We start from the raw sequence: 18,606 nt of genomic DNA, 5'->3' as shown, positions 1-18,606 counted from the left end.
ATTTTGAGATAATGCAAAAACAAGAGCCACTTGTGTTTTGCTTCTGAGTCCTGCGAGAGTATGTCGAGCTGTTTGACTTTATCAAGCCTACCAGAACATGTAAAGTACATTCAAGAGTTTGACGTTGTCTGCTGTCATCCATAATTTGGGTTTTGAGAACAGCAGAAGTGCTCTTATCACTAGGCATGGTAAGGATGCTTCCAGCCTAATTTACTGCGATTCATGTTCGTTATATACAATTCATGAAGTGATTCGTCACTGTGGGCATAGGGCCAGAGTCCTGCATTGGTGTTTGCATACAATCTGTGTACATTCTGTGTACATAGAATTTGGTCAAAAGTACTCCTATGTTGTTCCAATCATTACCATAATTTATATGTGTCATGATGAACCATTTAACAAAACAATAATGAAATTTCAATACCTAATGTCTGAGAAAAAGCGATTTGTGTAAATCGCCTCAACAAATTGACGCCTGGAGTCTAAACAGGTGTGGTCAAGCTGGCCTGTTTAGACTCGAACTCGTATTTTAGACTCGAACTCGTATTTTGGCTGGCAGTAATCACTGCGCAGGCGTCAATTTGTTGAGGCGATTCACACAAATCGCTTTTTCTCAGACATTAGGAATTGAAATTTCATTATTGTTCAAGCTCAAGCCACAATGGCACTCCTTGCTTTGAATTGGCCTGGAGTTATAAACATTTGTTCGGGCCTGATCTGTTTTTCAAACGCAACGGTCTGGCCCACTTGTTACTTTATCAATAACTCTCAAAACATGTTCAACGATATTTAAGAAAATACGTCTCGGGGCTATATAGATGCATTGTACAGGTTCTAGTTCAACAGCACATACTTGTCTCGCGAGTGAACCGGAGAGTTTTCCTACGACTCAGGTAGGCCAAGGAATGTATTGACCTGATGAGGATACCTAGCTCCATCATTACTATTGCATTTTATCTTATACCACCTGGTGATAGGCCCAGTGCTGAGAGCCTTTAGAGTGATTAGATTGTGCATGCAAAGAGAATAGGAAGAATACTTTAGTAGACAGGTTAGAAATCGCCGATAGTTGCTCTGTTATCTCATATCAGAATTGTTCACATTGTACAATTTTTAATCACCTTGTCAAACCAGGCCTTATCATATAGTAGTCAAAGTAGATACCACTATTTAACCCTCCTAGCCAGCTTCCTCCAACACTGTTAAAAATGAAGGTGTTTGCGCTTTTGAAAAAATATACACCCTAGAAGTTTTTTCAGTGTACAGTCGTCCTTTAAGCCACTATCCTAAAGTCATGTCAACCTGCTGAGTAGGCATATCCTGGTTATATTTCACGTTTTTTTTAACCTTAGTGGCCCTGTGTGATGTGCACAAATGTGACCTGCAAGTTCCTAGATAAAACATGCTCGATACCAAGGTCTAGTTCATCATTTTATCAATTCAGGTCATATATTCTTATATTCTAAACTGCGAATATCACACCTTTGTGTTTCTTTCGATGGTATTTCACTGCTCAGTGTATAAGGATTTCGATCGATGTGCTCAACAGATGTCAGTGCTTGTTTGTGCTTCGTCTGTGTTCAGGGCAGTAACATCTTTGGATTTCGAATTGGGACCTACATATACACGGCTCCATTGCTGAGTCAATTTGGTGAATAGTTTTACTATTTAGCAGTGCAAGCGTTCCAAATTAAATATACTGGTGACGGCTGCCGGAAATGATGGGCTAATGAAATTAGGGGGGTGGGGGCGAAAAAAACCGACAGGCGTGCCTTTTCACCATTTCGCCCCTCAATTTCACCAGCCCAGACAGGATTCCGTCGAGTCCATTTTCTATTTCCGGCGGCCCGTAAGCAGTATATTGATAATTAATCGCCACACTGAGTGCCCGTACGGCGCTTCTTTTTTCTCAGACTATGGATTTGATTTTTCTCGTCGTCGGCTGATTCATGCGTGACGTATTCCCGATATGGAGCAGAGAATGTGTCGTCAATCTTACCACAGCAAACATGAAAAGTACGATGACTTTAAATGGAGGCAGCATCACAGGCCAGTTGGATCGAAAGAAAGGTGAGTTGTTTTGCATCAATTTCGGCATATTGTTATCAAGAACATATACATGCATAATGCAGTCGTCCAGATAACTACAAGCGCTGGTTTGAGGTTTTTATCAACCCGAGACGGAGGGTCTATTTTTGAGATATCAAAAACCTTAAATGTGGAGAAATTATTTTAAATTCTGGTCAATGCCAAAAAGCAGTACCGCCGCTACTACACTCTGGACGCAGTGGACCAGCCTCGTTCCTCGCCATCAGGAGTCCAAATTAGGATGACGCAATGGACTGCCCCGGGAGTCTATTCCACGAACCAATTCCAATAATGGGATTTCCTTGTCCGACATGCAACATGTTTGATATAAAATAAACATGGTAAAAATGTTCGCAAATACGGACAAAATATTCTTGACGGAATTAGGGCCATATGAGCGTGAAGGTAGCACCCCGGAGAATTGATATACCAGACATTACGAGATTGGTTTGGATTTGCAATATGAGCCAGACCTATTTCGGTTTGCACAGATTAGAGCTAAGGGTTACCCATTAAATCTGACTTTGGCAGCAAAAGGGCTAATACACTCACTGTTAATATACTCTATTCACAACAGACGAGTTTTTGATGCTGTACACTCCGATCCCAGGGGATACTGAGAATGATCTAAATGTAATGCTCATTGTGTACCAATTACATGTGTTGTCCCAAAATAACTTTCAAATTTGAATATTTCATCGAAATGTTAGTTCGGAAATGTTTATGATAAAGATCAGACAATATTATGAAAAAACAATACCAGAGTGAATGTCTCGACCAAAATCATTGTCATGTCTGGTCCTGCTCATCGATTCCCACGGGTAACACGAGCTGATATAAAAGTCAATGAACACATGACTTAAATGTTGATTTTCTGAACTGCCGCTGGTTGTTTTGAATGCTGATCTAAAGTTGACCCAGACTTTGTCTTTCTTGACACCTGCTGATGAACACAATTAGGCGAATGTCTTAGTTTCGTGAACCACCTCGGGGTAGTTTCAGTTATCAAAACTCTCGCGCATCTTGCGCTCAGTCAGATCTGCCATACCTCAGCAACCTCCTCAGTCGCTCCTTTTCTGATATCAACTCCAACTGCTACCATGGCCGAGTCTTTCAAGTGAAACATCACCGCGTTCTTGCCATTCGGACAGGAGGCTGAATATCATTTTTTACCAACAGACTGTGTGACCTGATGTGTAGCATTCGTGGCAGATATATTCATGATTAAAGGACCCTCAAACCAACTACGACATCCGAGTGCCGATATCTGAAATCCCGTCACGGTCGGAATTGAAATTGATAGTCCAACAAAGATGGCGGATCGCACGGTTCCTTTAAAGTGACTCTTTATGCATGGTCTAAGGTTCAATATTTCTCTCTCATTATTTTCAGTCAAGCTTAAATTACTTTAAATGAATTCATATTTGTTCCAGGTCTGGTCTTACCAGGACATTATGCGGTCTCTATTGCATGATCATGAGCGTATTCGGCACTGTGTTCCCTATCAGTGATGCATTGTCCAAGACTGAAGGAGTCCACACATATTACACTGAAGTAAGTAAAAAAATTCGTAAGATCAAATGTTGCCGATTTTTTACAGTTCAAAGAAGGTGCTCCTAACATGGTTTTACTGTTTTTGATAAGGGATCCTTTCAAATGCAAGCACGATTTTGACCAATTTCTCGTTGCTAACCTGGATATACACAGGAGAATATCGCATAAGCAATGTGTTTTTACTGTTCATTGCGTTAATAGTCAGGGCCGTATTTAACTCACTGGTCTGGGAGGGGGCTAGGTACGGCCAACCTAGTAGGCCACTGAGAGGGCAGCCTACTCAGAAAGGCTCCATCATTAAACAGACAAACAGTCATCTATTCGTTGATTCTCGAGTAACTCGCCGTAATGTTCTACTTTTGACTGTTGTATCATCAAATTCCAATCAACAGATCAAATGCATGAGTACATGTTAATTTTCTTTTCCACTCTTTGGCAGATTTTCCACACTTTCCTGTACAGCGTCTCTGTCGGCATGCTGGCCTATTTACTATTCTACCTCCTGCGCCAGAGAATTGACCCAAACGGCGATATGCAAATGAGCAATACGTCACCACCTCGTACACCAGAATTCGTTCCGAGCGATACAAAACAACGTGAAAGTGTTCCAAATGTGTCGAATCTAGATCAATCAGTGGACCAACTAACCAAAATAACGGACTCGCACGACTCCGAAATTTGGAAACAAGAGTCACATGAACAAATTACTGATGTAGCCACTCTTCCGTCAAAAGGACCGGTTTGCTATAATCATGACGAGTCCTGCAGTGAGCCACTTCCACCATCTCTGATTGGTGTGACCTTCGATTCAGAGGGACTTAATTTCTATCTGCGTTTAGGAGCCGTTGGTGAGTGGCGACTAAGAATGTTGAGTCATATAAGATGGAATACATTTGAAAAGATTCGAAAACATCTTTTTCCTAGAATCACTTTCATCGACAAGGTATATAGTCCAAAAGTATAAAAACGCAAAGGAAATTAAAAGTTCATTTTAATTCGTTCTATGACTGTCTTCTTTTGAAGATGGATAGACCTCAGTTTCGTCATTATTTCATGACTGAAACAGCTTGGAACACAAACCACAGAACTGGTTAAAATTGCTTGCAAGTCTAGTAATTTCTTCCCCGGAATAAAATAAAAGGATTTCCTTACCATTGGCGATACCACAACCATATCACATATACTTCAAAGTAATTTGTTATTGCTATTACTTGTATTCTCATACCAATACTACTCATCCTACCAATACTGCATTGCTAGGTCTAGTGTCAAGTAACAGAATGCTGAACAACTATTTGCACTTTGCACTGAGCGCCAGCTGCTTTCTGATCTAGTTTAGTAGGCCCCTCCTGCAGGCATTATTGTAGTGATATTTGATACTGAAGGAAATCAGGTGGCAGTATCCGCCGTACGTTGAGCAAAAGAGAACATAATATGGTCTCTCATATACATGTAGTGACAAAAAAGTGTATGATATTGTTAATTTCCTTTTCTGAATTTATATTACCTCTCCTGTTTCCGCCCTTATACGTTTTTTTTGCGCACTTTCCAATAAAGCCGTACGTCATTCTATTGACATTTGAACAGTTCAAATGATTTGTCCAGAGCGAGTTTATGTGTATATCTCCACACGTACAGCAGGCGAGCTCATAAAGGCGATTTTGTCGCGTCACATATGCTAGGGTTAAATCTGAACGCAGAAGAAGAAGAAGAATCATGCGAGCTTTTCATGCATATCCCCGATGATTAAAACATATACTTCTTTGTTGCAGGTTTTGGTTTAGGGAGTATGGTCCACAGCGGATTCAAGATATCTGAACCTTTTGAGAATCCAGCAGCAATGCGCTGCCGAAGTATACCATTCTTCGTCAATGCCCTCCTGTACCTGATACTTGTCTTCATGCAGACGTTCTTCATCTTCAAATACCACAAGGTAAGGCAACTGTGAACTGGTGTCTCTATTGCTCTTCAAGAGGACAAGTGGTAGTGTAGTATCCAGGCATCGTCTTCATAGCTGGGTACCATCTTGGTTTTTGATTAATCTTGGGCATGGTAGGCAAATCCGCCTTTGATTATACCTTTTATTTATGTGTATCTTTCAACATTTGTCCGAAAGCAGGTGCGCAAGGTTCGTTTGTAAAGTTCGGGTAAAGGGGTTTTCAAGATAATAACCATAATGATAATGATACTACTATATGAATAACAAGAAAATGAAGAGAAAAATGTAGTTGAATCACGGGAAGTCGAACCCGTGATCACCAGATCGAAAGTCCAGCATTCTAACCGTTGGATTTTCACGAAAATGAAGATCGGGTGGACTATGAAAAACGTCCTGCTTTTAAAAATTGAATATCTAAAATGTTATTCCATAATGTGCTATATTACAAAGTACAATATATAGCGATATGAAAATTAAACTTTTGCAGGTGATCATCAACAAGCATAAGCCTTTTGTCCGAATGGGTCTTGTCCATTTGATCGCTACTAATCTGGCTGTGTGGTTATCAACAACAGTTAATGAGACAGTTGAAGACATTGGCAGAGTGTATGCAGAAGAAAGGGCTGAATGCAAGTATCATTGAGTATTTACACAAGCATCGTATTTCTCACCTCAAGTTTAAAGTAGGTCACCAGTATAAAACCTGTACACCTGTATCTGATGTATACAAGTGATACGTGACCTACTTTAAAGTTAAGGCGAGAAGTTCTTCAACAATTATTCCTGTACATGCGGAGTACCTACTTGCATATGATCGACCATGGATTGCTACTGCGACAGATGAATAGGTGGTCATATTTAAAGACTGGGCCTTTACGCCATCCCTTAATAACGGAATCATTTCCTCACAGGGAAAACCAGCATGCCTAAGTGAAAAATAACCCCAAAGTTTTCGTTGTCGCAACTTCTATTGAATATCTCCAGATGCAATAAAAGCATAAGATTAAGTAACCCTTGTGAAGTGTTTTTGATTACTGTAAGAGAATTTAGTGCTGTATTTTTTTCAGTGAATAATCAAACACAACAGGGGGCGGAAGTGCACGTATCCAACACCACGTCGTTTCTACAGTTCGACACAATCATTGGAGCACACAATCAGGACACTAGCTGCCACGATATTCACACCCTTTCTGACAATTCATCAGGGTATTTGTTCCCGTGCCTGATTGAATACAGTCTCATTGCAGCCGCAGTTTCGTACAAAACCTTCCAAAATGTCGGCCGAAACGTGATCCTGAATGCGGAACGAGAAGAGCGAGACGTAGAAATGCCGGAACAGATTGAGTGTCACAAATCCAATTTAGGCCTATTTGCCGGGCTGACCATGATTTTGCTGACCTTGATCAGCATTGCATTGTTCTTCGTCTTCCAAGATTACAAGCATTTAAAACAGGTGTCCGCCGTCATATTCCTCGTCTCAGAAATCTTCTTGTTTTTACTTGGGATCTTCGTGTCAATCAGCGGCCTCATCAGGACGAAAAGACTTCACTATGTCGGTCAAACTGAAGGAAGTTTTGATGACAAGCTTCTCCTGGTGGCTCTATTTGGAAACTACGCACTAAACACGTGCATCGGGCTGTCGTCTGCAAGTCATCTCATGTCCGGTAAACATCTCGGACCGGAAGAACATAGTCACATGATTTCTGCGTTGTTCCTCGTAATGGCGTCGCTGAATTTCATCGAATCGACGACGCAGTCGATGTTTATACTTGATGGACTGCGGCGGTGCGCAAAACGTGAAGAAGACATTGAAAGGAAGCCTGGGCGATCGATAATTACATTTCTTCTCGTTTGCAACCTTGCGATGTGGATGATCAACACCTTTGAGATGAAGAAATCGAAAGGTGCTGCCGTCCACGTCAATTTCTATAACTACTTACCTTGGAGTATCATTATGCACTTGTGTCTTCCTCTAGTTATTTTGTTTCGGTTTCATTCGAGTGTGTGTCTGTCCGATATTTGGCAGAAAGCCTACGTCATGGTAAAACAACATTGAAGAAACTCCATGGCAAACAGTACAATGAAAGCTCCCTTGTAGTGGACACCTCTGTTATGCAGGACAACCTCTCTATCAAAAGACACGGATATTTGTCCAGAATAGGGCATTGTCATTCAGGCAGACCTCTCGTCACCGCCAATTGCGCCAAACGTAAACTTTACGTCCGCTCAACGTAAACTGTGTTACACTCCATGATTAAAGACAGTACAAGATGGTTCCAAGAGCCCTTTAAATGGATACGTGAACTATATCGCAGTACAATTATGGAAACGCTTAAAATTGAACGGCTCGGTTAACACAAGGCAGGAATAGGCTTACTTTGATAAATGTTAGCAGTTTCGAGTTCCTCTCAGGGAGTTGATCATGAGAGCTTGCGTCAGGTTATTACATGTATTGCATAATGTAATGGACTCCAGTCAATGAACTACGCAAGAGGCAATCTCTATTTTTTCTGTTATTTATCCTACCATTCACGTACATACCTCACTCTAAATAATTAAATGAATAACAAATCAAACCAATTTGGCTTACAAATATTTTATTGGCAAAACCTTACATGTTTTATACTTTACAATATCACTTCGAAACATTACTATAACAAAGGTCAGCATCTGCAACGCCCTCGGTTTGGTGAGGGAAAATCTGTTCACCAGACAAATATCAAGAATTTGTAGACTAGTCTTTATTAATTCTTGCAAATATTGACAACAAATCGCCATGATTGGTACAAGAACGCAGCACAGATTTGTGGCTAGATCAGTCGTTTTCGTCGTTGTAATATAAACTGTTAGGACCTGTTCCGTTCGACCCGTAATCTGAAAGACATCTAACTCATAAGACATTTCAATACGATAATTATTTTTGAGTATTTTAAGATATCCTACAAAGGGGCCTACAAAACGTTTACGTACAATGACGGAGGGCGTGTACAACATTAACAGAAATGTGTACAAGCGAGAGCTAGGTTGTTCAAAACAACGTTAACTTAAACGGCGTCGTTAAAATTTCAATGGAATCAACTGAAAGAGATATCATCGTTAAGGTCACTTAACCGTTAGGGATGACGTGACTTTTGTGCTTTTGAACAACCGGGCCCTGTATAAGTTGTCCCTAATTTGAAGTATATCGGGACAAACACTATTCCTATCTGCGTGAAAGACTCCACAACGTTTCGCAGTCGACCGAGCCTCCTGGCCCAAGTGGTATTATTTCACACACGAATTTTATTGCTTTTGTTTAGAAACACATGTATGTACATCTTGATTAAACGTTTAGGTTCGGGCGGCAGACCGTCCCGGGATATTGGAAGACATACCATCCATGGGATATCCTGCCAGTTGTAACAACACCTTTTTGATATATAAATGAGAAGGAAGGGAAACAAATATCAAATGGGGACCATATTTTAAACTTTTTATGTACGTAAGTCAAACATGTATATCAATAGGACCGCCGAGTGCAGAAATAGTCTTGTTCGCACAATATATAGTTTTCGGCTTCTGGAAGGGGCGGTACCACTTGAGGCGTTTTATTTTGAAAAGTATGCAGGATTTTGCTCACTCCGCCCTATTTTGCTCACAGGTTGAACGGTGACCTTGTTTCTTTCTGGTTTGCCATAGACCAGATCAGCCAGTAAAAGATATCGAAAGCTGAAATTCCTACTAAAACACAGAGAATTGGTGGTTTGTATGGGTTGGAATATCAACCGACCCTAAACTGGTTAAAAGACTTGGAGAATACAAAGTCTCTCTGTATAGAGGTATGGGTTGGAATATCAACCGACCCTAAACTGGTTAAAAGACTTGGAGAATACAAAGTCTCTCTGTATAGAGATGAGCATAAGCAAACCGAAGATTGTCTAGCTAATGTTTATGTGGCCCGCTATGATGCTGTAGCTTCATTCAGGTGAAATGTTCCCCTCACACTGTCACCCACGATAGACCCACCAAAGAAGGGTGCACGCACTGAAAACGTGCTCTCGTGAGCCGGCTAGGTCTCCCAATGAGCTGTCGACAGAAATAGATCGACTGCCGAAAAAGGTACGACGAATTAGAAATCCCGCTTTTAAACGCATTGAATGCACGATCCTGTACAAGTTGAGAGGACGTAAGACCGAGCTTTACCTCGCAAGAAAGGATAAGACAGAATGTTTACCCATTTTATAGAGAAACTTGATGCATTAGTCGTGTGCCCCGTTTTAAGCAGTCTCTAGTTTTTTCACTCGTTTGGTTCCAACATGAAGTCAATTTACTGGTGGCGTTCATTCTACCCTGAAATCGGCTGACGATGCGCTTAACGGGAGTTTAAAGCCCATGTGGATTATCCACATTATGACATGACGCTCAACCCAAACAGCGCCACCGCCTGTATGTGGCGTCGGTTCAGTAAACAAATCAGTTGCTCGAATATTGCATAGCACGGTTCAAACACTCGTACAACTTGATTTTCTCATTGTCTCTGAAGAAATATTTACAATTTGAGCACCATGATTGTAACAAAGAATATCTTGAGTGATTTCTAAGTCCGTATTCCTTTTCCTACATTGGGACGTCGTCCATGTTAACCGCGTAGAACCTGAAAGTACGTTTCTAAACTCTACTAATCCGAATGCCGAAGGATCCTAAGAAATAAATAATAATTACGTAATCACAAGATAGATAACGATAACTGAATGGCATACATGTAGTAAGAATAAAGTTATTGTACTATCACGTAAGCGTCCCGATTCGTTATAGGACCGCAGTGTTTTCTTTCAAATGCACAAGTATCATTATTTACGTGCTATATTATCCTTGCTTATAACGTAACAATTAGGGCTATAGCGGGACACATGCTTGCCATACTAAACACAATGGTTCGGGCAACAGTAAAAGTGATGGGAAAGCATGAAATAAGTACAGGCATTTCAAACTTTGGCACTGGTCTTACTATGTTGACCATCCTTACGACGAACGACGAACGAACGATTGTGGGACACTCGTAAATCGGCTCCCGTACTTACACCACTAGGACGCTTCTTCCGACTTCTCAACGGTTTCTCTAACTTTTTCCTGATTTATCCGACAAAAGTCCGACTTTCCCTGAAAGGTCGGATTTCTAGAAAACCTGTGACAAATACTAGGGCTCCTCAAAATAGGGCATTAAAGATTAAAAAACCCGTCGTCGTCAAAATACACCTACATGTTTCGCACTTCGTCGTTCGTAGCTCTTCGTAAGACTATTGACAAATTGGTACAAAACATTTACAGGGAGATGGTGGATACATTTAAAGGTTGACATAACGGCGAGGTTGGCGATACAAAGTCATGCTTCTGACAAGTGGTTATTTCTTAGCTTGAAAATGACTCTGGTCTAATGACTCTGTTACTTCCCCCTATCATCTCGCTTTTAAAAAAGAAGGCGTTTCAAGTGCGCGGTGAAAGCTAGAACTCGAAACACGACTAGATTGCATTGCAGTGTCCGAAGTACTCTTAAACCATAAAAAAGTAATTTTTAAAACCGTCCGTACTTTCTGTCTTTTGTACATGGTTCAGATAAGCACAGCCACACTTAATGCGGTTCCTTTCAAATACATCCTGACTTATCAGGCCATTTCACTCGATACATACTTACACTCGTTCCCTTCGGAACACGCGGCGTAAGGGTGGACTCCTACCGTACACCACGTTTGTAAGAGACTGTTCAAATGCAGTATAAACCAGAATCTCTTTCAAGCACAAAGTACACCAAATAATGTATTCGAATCCTTGGCATTCGGTGACTGTAAACATAAACTAGGATGATCGAAAAGGTTTAGGTCAACATTGAACACATACTGAGATCGCTATCGTCAAAAGTACTTGAAATACGTACTCTGCTTTCACCTCTATAAGGTCAGTACCAAATATCAACATCATTGCCCCTAACAATTTATTTTGCATCAAACATGCTATTGTCTGTGGAGTACAATACGTAATCTTGACAACGAATGAATTGATCAGGTCTTGATATTGTGGCTAATGCAGTGCATGATTCTGATGAGGTTGTTGATATAAAACTCGCCTGACCTTATACAGGTGAACCTAGAGTATTGTCGCTGGTGTAAGCGACAGACTGATTAACAACAGCAAGAGGGATCAAACAGAGATAGGCCTATTTACATGATGGAAAAAGCAGGTCGTGGTCAAACCCTAAAGCTGATGAATGTATGTGTGCATTAGAAGATGGGTCGACTACCATCATTGTGGCCGGCTAGAATGATTGTCTCTCTGAACTTTTGGCATAAGGACATGATCTTGCCCCTAGGTCAAATCAAGGGTCAAATTATGGGTTGACCCAACCATTTTAGCTGGAACTTGAAATCCTAAAGGAACTAGAACTTCTTCAAAAGGAAGTGATTGCCGATTTAAAATCTCGGAGGCTGTTATCTAGAAAACAAAGAATTGACTTCCACCCTAGAAATTGCAGCCAGAAAAGGTTACTTTAGAGAAAAACAAAGGGGAATGCAGATTTTTGCTTTTGAGTGGCCACATCTTATTACTCGCTGAATGACGTCACAGCATCATTGTTTACCTGTTCGATATACAGACAATACGTGATGGAGGTGGAGGGTGGGGACTGCCAATGAAGCCTAGAGCAGCCATCAGCCTAAGGGGGACTACGACCAGGTTGTAAAATCATGGCAGAGCTAAACAGGGTAACCGTACTCGGAATTGCCGTATTCGGTATTATAATTCAAGCGACGGAGTTCCTTGCTCTCTGAGTTATTGTCCGAGTTGGTGTCGGCGTGAGCTGCCAGTCCCCGTTTTTTCTCTTGCTGTTTCTTCACCCGCTTTCTCAAGTATTTAATTTTGTGCTCCACTCCCCAACCAAGGAAGGAGAACATGATGCCGCCGACGAAGACGAAGAAGACTCCCGCTACGTTCTCGAGATCTAGTTCAGGCGTCTCCTCGGGGTGCGGAGCCTCATCGGAACACGAGGAAACGGCCCACCATCTGAAACACCAACAACGATATTTGATTGTTTTAGTCTTGTCGGCCATTTTGGCTTCGAATTACAGTGACCTACGTTTGACGTTTATTTCATGAATAAATATTCCTAACGAGAATACAGTGCTGTATTTTCTTTAAATGCTGTCCTTTTCAACAAAAAAGGTTTATTTCTCATCATTCCTCAATAAAGTAAGATGGTAGAAAGAAAGTTCAACGGTCTTTCAATCTTTTATTTTTATATTGTTTCGGTCTAGAGCAGAGTTTCTAGAAATTATACCTCTGTAAATCTAATTTTATTGCCAGACAATATTCGAGGCTTATGCAGAGTTTGTATTAAAGATTGCAAACACTTTTTTTAAATTGGCGTCATCAAGTCGCGACTGTTTTCAGTATAGCTGTGTAAAAAATGACAATTCAATATTATCAACGAAGAAATCTAACCTACACCCCTACAGCTAACGTTAAATATTAGTATTAGTATGCTTTAACATATAAAAGCTTACCAAAATCCTATGCTGCTTATACTTACGGACGAGGCCATTTCTCTCTGGAGGGGATGGGTACAGTTAAGCCAATACCACTACCTACCGTTACCACAACAAGTGGGACTGAAAAAATCATGCTGGATGATATTGTAAAAACGATAAACGTCATCCAGCGAGCACAAACGGTAATGACGTGATGCACAAGCATTGATGACGTCACTCAAGCTGCCACAGGAACGAGCATGTCATCGAAGCCGTTAATTGCAGGTACACAGGGTATGACAACGAGATATGGAAAACAGACATATCCCATCTGCTCTCGTAAGTGTTAGAGCGTGAATTTGCCCTCCATTTCAAACGCATTTCCTTGCAAGACATAAAAATAAATCATGTAATTCTCGATTTCTGTCCATGGGTGATATACATTCGTTTCCATATTAAACGATGTGTTTTTTTGTAGACAATTATTTTACGAAGCTAGTAATATTGCATGACATCATTTCCTGTCTGGTAACGTACGCAGCGCCCTCTTTGATAGGTGGCAGCCTTTTGGCAATTGATAGTGAATAAGAGTTCTTATATAGCGCTTTTCCATGTTTCCCTGTTCAAAGTGCTTTTGTGATACGATATAATTACCCCGGTCTCCACAGAAATCAATCAGGGGTTTCAAGGAGCAACCCGAACGCACTCACTTGAACTTGACCAGTAGGGCACCCAATGAGTGAGTCGGCCGGGAGTCGAAACCACGACCTCTTGATCATGAGGCCGACTTTCGTCCACAACGCTACCGCTACCCCATGGTGTCTTATTCAATACATACCAGGTGACAGCAGTGTTCAATATTGAAATTATAAGTCTAACTCACTACATGTAGAAAATCCACTTAATAATGCTTTTTAGGGGTGAAACTTAATAATAAACGCTCATTTTTCAGAGATATTAACAAACTAGCATTTGACCAAGTATGATTCAAAGCACATCAAAGAACACTTAAAAATTGCCACGACGTCGATAGAACAGGAAATGATGAGCATGCCAAAAGTTTGAAATATCTAATTTGTAAAGAAAATAATTTAGATTTAAAAAAGAAACATTATTAAAAGCCCAACACATATTTTGAAATATGAAGTCGTCCATTACCCATGCCAGAGAAACTATGGATGTTCTGCCTACCTAGGAGAGATATCTAAAGTTTTGAGTTGTACTTGTTTGAAAAAATAGTGTCTTAATGCGGTTATTACGTCAATGCATCAGCGTTAATGTGTTAATGAATAAAACTATTATAAACGGTGTGATGCGTAGTGAGTGAGTGATGAATTGTTATTTGTACCATTGCCACAAACTGTCAAATATTGGTAGTGTAATGCTATCAGTCTTGCTACTGCTAAAATTGATTCAAAGATATGCAGGAACTGTGTGCGTGCGTGGACAGTGATGAACAAGTATTCATGAAAATGCCAGTGTGTGATTTTGGGCACGCGAGTAAAATATGCAAAGTATAATATGCTAGGTCTTTGGGTGTCCATAATGCGTTTCTAATGCAAATCAAAATGCATTGGTCGGTGTATGCAAGGATGCAATGAAGTCGCTCTTAATTCGCCACTTTCCTCGAGCTGAAATCATGCAGGACTTCCTGTCAGGTGGCAGGTTTTGACCAATCAAAACCCCCGAATGGCCGTGCCGTACAAGCATGATAGCTTTCTTCTGATTGGCCAATACCTGTCAGCAATTGGTCCAAACTGCTGCTTGAGGAAAGTGGCAAATGCTCATAATCTGTTTTTGTGTGGATAAAATGTAAGTTAAGTGGAGAGAGCAGTGACAGATTAGCTAAATTTTCGAAAGATCTAACCCATCACCTAAAGTCGTGCCATACCCCGAGGAACATCCTCGCATGCGCAGTTCAGAGCGCGGCCAATCCCGAAGGCAAGATTCAGTGGTCCAATGCGGAGCGAGTATTTTAATTTGAGAAAATAGGTTTCAAAGAAAACTGTATTGCTCTGTTATCTCAAATAATTCAATGCCTAAAATGCTCGTCAATAAAAGCTAAAGACTATCTACAACTGGTGGTAGGCTTTAGGAAAAGCAAAGAGCTTTCGCATGTTTTGGTATAATTACTTCAAATAATTACCATCGCTCGACATGGGATGGGGCCATGAATCAGTTGGGGGTCAAAACGATGCTGGATTGACGGGTCAAATTGATGCTTGTTTGTTATTCTGACATCAGGACGAGTCTTGATACGCTGCCGATTTTATGTGCAAGCGACGAAAGCCCCTCCAACGACAGATACGGTAGGTTTTCTAAGATACAACAGTTCTTGGTTGGTGTTTCAGTAATAGTTTAAGTATAGTTTTAAATACAGCTATAGAACTAGACAGTAGTCCAGACGTATTAAGGACAGGGCGAGTAAGATCAAATTCAAATACGAATCGTTATTTGCAAGTTACGAGACACCAAAAAGCAGTAAATGCTAATTACTAAGCTTTAAAATTCAGATACTGATAAAAAATCTGTTAGGAGCAAAAAAACCCCAGTAACTTTTTGATTAACTCCACTTCATATTTGCCTAGTTTTTCAATTTTATATTGTATCGACCCGTTCTGATGACGCATGCGCCCACGGTTATGCCGCTTGAAATGGGATTGGAAACGCTCTAGCCCGAACGAGTACAATTGACCTATACCTGTTTTCTATTTCCGCCAACTTTCCTGTGTCGCTGAGGTTCAAGATGGCCATGGTAAGATCGTCTAAGTAGGGCGCCCCGGGAGGGATACCTATCCCAAAGCCTTTCATATCAAAGGCTGGGTTTATCTCGACCAACGTACAATCCTGGTTAGCCTCGTATTTATTCACAGTGCTATCCCAAAGAAAAGCATAATTTCCCTCCTTAACTTTCTCATAGCCTTCCTTTGAGTTATTTACCATCGAGTTTGGCTCGAATTCCTCCATTTGCGCCCACATTTTAGCGAATACTTCAATTTTTGAATGTCTTAAAAAGTTCGTTATACCCGAATCCTTCACGGTCCCGTAGCGGATTTTGTTTTGAGAGACTAACTCCGAGACGGAAGATATCGGCGCGTTTATTTTTCTGACTGTTAGAAATGCGGCCAAGTTGGCAGTATAAGAAGAGATGAGGATAAGAGAAAAGAACCACCAGGCGCTAGTCAAGATTCTCCCGGGGACAGTCACTGGGGTAGTCTCCGTGCTACCCTGGGCGATGGCCCCGAGCGAGAACCACAAACTCTCACTCAAGTCAAACATCACAGCGTCACCGCGAAGCTTCTTAGAAGCAGTTTCAAAGAAATAGAGTAATAATGCAAAAACGACTATTGCAAGAAGAACACATATCCAGACTTTGCTGTCCAGAGGGTTGAGAAATTGGAAATATGAAGTCTCTGGCCTGGTTTTCTTCATAAGGACGTTAATCCACCTTGTTTTGAATGGCTTTGTGAAGTCTACTGCCCGCTCTCGTTCCGCATTGATACTGAGTGGGGCAACGGACATGGTAGCGTTCTGAAGAGAGACAAGAAAAAGAAGAGAAAAAACATAAGAATTAGCTGCATTCGCTTCGAGCGGTTTGGAAAAGATGACTCTGTCGATTTGGAAACCAGATGTTGATAATGATATTGCATGATCAGTCGTTTGCGGTCAAATTCGCCCCGTTATTCTGCAAGTGATATATTGCCTCTTCTCTTACCCTGACCCTGATCATAACATCTCCATGGGCACAACAAAATTATTGTTGATAAATCGAGAAGAAAACGTCATATTTTCAAGTCCTTACCCCTATCAATAATTCCCTTATGATTCCATTCCACTCGCCAGTGGAATTCCTTGCTCCAAACTTGCCATCGGGCACCTCGTAGATAGTATACTGAAACTTTAACATCTTACTGATTTCCTCTATCAGGTCAATTGAGAACCCTTCGTATCGTTCATTACCCTCGTACTTGTCTGCGTCCTTCTTCAACATGATGAACGGTCTCTCCTGGAAAGTGATACGAAATAACGCTGTGGGTTGAGTCCGAAAAACAACTTAGGTATATTCTCACGTTGACAGAGTCGTTATTACTGTGACGAATTGACACTAGTAGGATACTTTTTCCGACTTCTTAACGGTTTCTCTAACCTTTTCCTGATTTATCCGACAGAAGTCTGACTTTTCCCTGAAAGGACTGATTTCTAAAAAATCAGCGAAAGAAATAACAGAGCTTCCCAATTTTGGGCATTAAAGATCGAAGGAATATGTTGAATGGGGTTAATGAAATGTGAGTCAAACACTTAGAGTGACCTAATTAGTGTGTGAGCTAATTAGTATATACATTTAGGGCACACTGAGTGTTTGGTTCACACCTCATTAACTCCATTCCACATAGGCCTTTGATCTTTATTGCCCTTTTATGAAGCCCTCGTATTTTTGGTCGAATTCTGGCCTCGGTTAGTACACGGTCTATTGTCTTTAAACAAAGCCTGTTCGCACCAAGGCCTAAATTCCCATTGTTCTACTATCTTATCAAAGGCTTATCAGGACAAATCTTGATAACATCGACCCCCCACGAAACAACTTCCACGGCGGTCGATAGGTTTAAACTGGCAAGTGCAAATAAAAGTAATGACTAGAAAGTGGTGATATACCCACCAAGATCACCACAACTTTCGCCTTTGTGATCCGTAGTGTCTGTTGGTCTCTGTCCTGCGTTGAGGCCTCCAGCCATTTTATCCGACTGTCAAACACTGTCTCGCGTTGCGTTTTCCACTCTCCAACCTTATCACGTTTTGGAAAGAGAAAGGTTTCAAGAGACAGCACGTAATCTTCTCTCTTTCCGTCTTGGTTGAACTTTATGTGGCCTGTAAGACCGGTGTAGTTTCTCTGGAAATTAAACTGTATGTGTGAGAACATTGCTCGATGCGGATGTGTGTTCGATTATTACTAATATCAGGATAGTATCGTTGAGCATGGCACGTAAGCCAATCAATAGGGGTTTTTCGCGAAGTCCCATAAAGGCTAACCCACTTTATTGTTCGGCATCTTGATAACAAATGTCGAACAATTGGATAGGCGTTGACGTTGACGTTTCGGGGGATTTGCGATAACTCACTAATAAGTCCAAACTGATAACGCCTATGGCAATGTAGTCAATAATTCGGTAATGGACCAGCAGGCCCAAGTATGCTTCGCCGGTACTGCCATGTTCAAGAAATTTAGCCATCTTGACAATGGTGTTTGATGGCCCAATCCTTACTCCTGGAGACTTTCTCTGTTCCTCATTCGACACGCAAGTGGCTGCATTCGTTGGCATATATGACAATATGATTGAAGACCCATTGATAATGAGTTATCGGTGTTGTTACAAAGTGTATCACCTCAGGTTCTCGATCGATGGCCTTCGAACCCCTCGCCCGTGCGTGAAATTACATGTCACAGCTGTATCTGGTGAGAAACACTCATCTAAGAAACACCTGAACTCGTCCATAATCCATAAAATGGTAAAAATTATCACTCGGATGACA

At 41.0% G+C, this 18,606-nt stretch overlaps 2 protein-coding genes across 9 annotated transcripts in view; one reads left to right on the top strand and one right to left on the bottom strand.

Annotated features, from left to right (window-relative positions):
• Nucleotides 1-807: 807 nt before the first annotated feature.
• On the top strand, nt 808-8,157 carry LOC135494114 (proton channel OtopLc-like). 2 transcript variants are annotated; one of them, XM_064781873.1, is made up of 7 exons: nt 808-893; nt 1,914-2,070; nt 3,522-3,642; nt 4,082-4,490; nt 5,415-5,575; nt 6,069-6,210; nt 6,649-8,157. In XM_064781873.1, exons 2-7 carry the CDS (start codon nt 1,970-1,972, stop codon nt 7,635-7,637), a joined length of 1,923 nt encoding a protein of 640 aa, XP_064637943.1. In that variant the 5' UTR covers nt 808-893; nt 1,914-1,969; the 3' UTR covers nt 7,638-8,157. The 2 variants fall into 2 exon arrangements, with proteins under 2 accessions (XP_064637943.1, XP_064637942.1); XM_064781872.1 differs by lacking the exon at nt 808-893 and adding an exon at nt 1,467-1,651.
• Nucleotides 8,158-8,173: 16 nt separating this feature from the next.
• Nucleotides 8,174-18,606, bottom strand: part of LOC135494113 (glutamate receptor 1-like) — a 109,502-nt gene continuing 99,069 nt past the window's right edge. For all 7 annotated transcript variants that reach the window (XM_064781865.1, XM_064781869.1, XM_064781867.1 and 4 more), the window contains 5 exons: nt 17,735-17,965; nt 16,880-17,083; nt 15,779-16,608; nt 12,326-12,613; nt 8,174-10,214 (listed from right to left, as the gene is read on the bottom strand). In XM_064781865.1, the coding sequence (XP_064637935.1) occupies nt 10,178-10,214; nt 12,326-12,613; nt 15,779-16,608; nt 16,880-17,083; nt 17,735-17,965 (1,590 nt within the window). In that variant the 3' untranslated portion in view covers nt 8,174-10,177. The remainder of the gene's footprint in view (nt 10,215-12,325; nt 12,614-15,778; nt 16,609-16,879; nt 17,084-17,734; nt 17,966-18,606) is intronic.

The sequence above is a fragment of the Lineus longissimus genome, chromosome 9 (assembly GCF_910592395.1).
Source record: "Lineus longissimus chromosome 9, tnLinLong1.2, whole genome shotgun sequence".
Classification (NCBI taxonomy): domain Eukaryota; kingdom Metazoa; phylum Nemertea; class Pilidiophora; order Heteronemertea; family Lineidae; genus Lineus; species Lineus longissimus.
Note: the sequence above shows the minus strand (reverse complement) of the source record. Positions and strands in the feature narration are given on the sequence as shown.